This window comes from Triticum aestivum, chromosome 6B (assembly GCF_018294505.1).
Source record: "Triticum aestivum cultivar Chinese Spring chromosome 6B, IWGSC CS RefSeq v2.1, whole genome shotgun sequence".
In the NCBI taxonomy this organism is placed as follows: domain Eukaryota; kingdom Viridiplantae; phylum Streptophyta; class Magnoliopsida; order Poales; family Poaceae; genus Triticum; species Triticum aestivum.
The window spans coordinates 497,699,000-497,702,313 of NC_057810.1; the positions used below are offsets into that span (position 1 = coordinate 497,699,000).

Here is a 3,314-nt window from a genome sequence, read left to right on the forward strand (position 1 = left end):
TTCGTTCTTGTTCAGGTGTTCCCATCACAAAGCTTCACCAGAAATTCTGTTCAATCAACACCGCTGCATTTTCTGTTCAATCAACTAGAGGCAAATTGATCCCATTTGCCCGGCATTGGTACTCAGTTATCCATTATGCTAGCAGGCATAATAAATTCTAACAACAAATGCATATGGAAGTTTCCTTCGCATGGTATATTATGAAAATATGAAGAAAATGTTACAATTGTCCAGCTTCTGAGACTGACTCAGTTAATCGCATAAAAACACAGACTCCGAGTCCATTACTGAAACCACACTGAAACAGAAATAGCATATGGAGTACTTTAACATGAAAATTTCTATTCAGCTTGACTGCTTGAGCATTAAAAATGGAAGATGAAACTTGAGAGTCTAGAAGCTTAAATACATCTCACAGAGATAAGCTTCAGGCTGATCAGAAATTCAGAATCTAGGAGCGTCTAAATGACATATATAATGTACGTACAGAAGAAGAAACATGCGTATAAAAGAGGCTTGTTGGTTTTAACTTCACTTCAGAACATAGGCAAGTGCAAAGGTGCCAAGAATTTGGCCCGCGAGCAAGCAGATATCATTCGCCACCATCATCAGACAAGAACCAGGACCTCCGATTCCCCTGACTTTGTTCAGCCTTCATTCACACTTGGTATGATCCACGATGCCGCCGCCCCGCCACGCTGAGCCATGTCAAGCTCGTTCAGCCGGCATGGAAGCTTCTTCGAGGTCCGGCTCGCCAGGTTGAAAGCCGATACACTGTATTTCACATTGCTGGAACGGCTCGCCTCCTTGGTGGTCACCGAGTAGACCGTGTTGCTTTCAAGATTCGTGAACCCTGCCGTCCCCACAGCGAACCCGTGGAGAGGATCAACAAACAGCGCCCGCTCGCCGATGCTGGTGAGCTCCTGCCAGGCTGGGTTGGTGCTCCGGTGGTTCAAGGAGAAGGCCTTGGAGAAGTCCACTTCCTCACCAAAGAGGTACATCCACTTGGACTTGACGAGAAGGAAGAGCTCCTCACCAGCCACCACGACGCGCGCCTCGGTGGGGAGGTCGACTTGGGGCGGCGGGGGGATGATGGCCGTGACCGCGAGGGTGATGGAGTCGACGATGGTGGTGCGGCACGCGTCCTCCTCGAAGACGAAGAAATCGCCGCCGGCGTAGTTGATGCTGCTCACGTTGCAGTCGGGCATGGCGGGGACCGGGGCCCAGGAGTCGGCGACAGGGTCGAGGGTGCAGACCAGGACGACCTCGCCGCAGGACGCCATGACGCTGTGCGGGGACAGGTCCCACGCCAGATCATCCGTCTCCGCGAAGAAGGCGGGGAGCGGCGGGAGGGGGCGAACGGAGCCGGTGAAGGGGTGGAGGAGGGACGCGGCGAGGTTGGTGGGGTCGACGGCGAGGATCCAGCCGTGCGGGGACGCGGAGAGGCGGCGGCGGCGGCGGCGTCGGTGGGCTTCCGCGGCGGGGACGGGCAGACGGATGTTGCGGTAGAGGCGGTCCTCCGAGGGGTTGAAGAAGAGCGGCGACGGGGAGGACGGGAGGACGAGCCACGGGGGCTGCGACGGAGGCGCGGCCGCGGCATCCACCCCCGCGTCGCGCCAGGTGGTGCAGACGGAGCGGAAGCGGGCGATGTCCGCGAGCTCCGTGAGGTCGCCGGAGACGGTTACGAGGAGATCCGGCGCGAAGTGCGACCAACCGCGGAGGGCCATGGCGACCGCGATCTGGAATTGGAATCGGGCGTTTTCTGGGCTGTGTGGGGCTCGGTTGCGACTGACAAAACCTCTTTGCACGGATTTATGGGCGTGGGCGATGCTCTATGGCGGCGGGATGCCGTGCCTGCTTTTGTTTATCGGTCTCCTTCCGCACAGGCGGTGCGGGTCGGGTGCCGCTCTTCAGGGCTCGGCGTGCCCGAAAACGTATCGTGTGAAACCATCAAACTGGTGCACCGGATGCATGGGAGCTGTTTTTTTTTTTAGAAATTTTCTGATCTATTCTCTCCGTTCCTAAATACTTGGCTTTCTAGAGATTTTAACAAATGACTACATACAGAACAAAATGAGTGAACTTACACTCTAAAATATGTCTATATATATTCGTATGCGGTAGTCTATTTGAAATATATGAAAAATCAAATATTTAGGAATGGAGAGAGTATTCACGATCACAACGAACATCAACATCAAAAATAATACAAAATAAAACCAGACCTGTAGATCATCTAGAAACGACTTCAAGTACTGAAGCGTGTCGAAGGAGCCGACGTCATCACCCCTCCCTCATCGGAGCCGGACAAAACTTGTTATAGTAGACAGTCGAAAAGTCCCTATGCTAAGGCCCTGTAGGAGCAGCGCACCAGGACAGCAACCGCCGTCGATGAAGATAGGCATACATCGAAAAGGATTCAATCTGAAGACACACTGACGTAGACGTAAGATCGGATCCAAATGAATCCACCAAAGACAACAATCGACTATATCCGTCGGAGACACCTCCACACGCCCTTCAACGATGCTAGATGCGCCACTGGTACGAGGTTAGACGGGAAGAGTCTTATTCCGTCTTCACAGAGTCGTCGTCGTCTCGTCATCCTGAACAGCATACAAACCCTAGCAAAACTCAAATAAACATATAAAAATGGAGCCTTCCCACTGGCAAGGCCCGGGATTCACCACACCCCCATGACAATAAGGCACAAGAGACGAGGCAGATCGGCCATGCCGGCGGCGGGAGGAAAAACCCTAGCCGCATGCACTACAAAAAAATACACTTCCGAGATGATACGTGTTTGTCACAGTAGGTCGCGTTTTTTGTCATGCATGTACATCCATGACAAATTTATGACAGAATCAAGATAGTCATACTTGTGCTGTCATAGAAGTGTTCCATGACATTACCAAAATTATCATCACGAAAGTGTCCACTTCCATGACGATAAATCGCGTGTCACAGAAGTGCTTTCGTCAAGGGTGACCGACACGTGGCATCCACCGTAACGGAACGCCGTTAAGCTATCGGGTCGGGTTTTGGATCTGATAACCCGTTAACAGCCCCGACCAATAGGGATTTTCCACGTGTAAAATCATCATTGGCTGGAGGAAACACGTGTCGGCTCACCATTGGGACAGATGTCATCCACTCATTGGACAGAAGGCGTCTATGATACGTCGACACGTGGCATGGCCCAACAGAGGCCCATTCCTGTGAAAAGGCCGGCCCATTTGACTTGGCCAAAAGGTGGTGGCCCGGCCCATGTAAAGCCTGTTAACGGCTTGTTCGCATATAGCCCATTTACAGCC

General features: G+C 52.4%; 1 protein-coding gene across 1 annotated transcript; it reads right to left on the minus strand.

The window, feature by feature from the left end:
* Positions 1 to 322: 322 nt before the first annotated feature.
* Positions 323 to 1,857, minus strand: LOC123137659 (uncharacterized). Its single transcript, XM_044557484.1, has one exon. It carries the CDS (start codon positions 1,725 to 1,727, stop codon positions 648 to 650), a length of 1,080 nt encoding a protein of 359 aa, XP_044413419.1. The 5' UTR covers positions 1,728 to 1,857; the 3' UTR covers positions 323 to 647.
* Between the last annotated feature and the right edge of the window lie 1,457 nt (positions 1,858 to 3,314).

Bases quoted from the DNA above. Each gene is read 5' to 3' on its own strand.
- LOC123137659 (XM_044557484.1), bottom strand. From the start codon at position 1,727: ATGGCCCTCCGCGGTTGGTCGCACTTCGCGCCGGATCTCCTCGTAACC.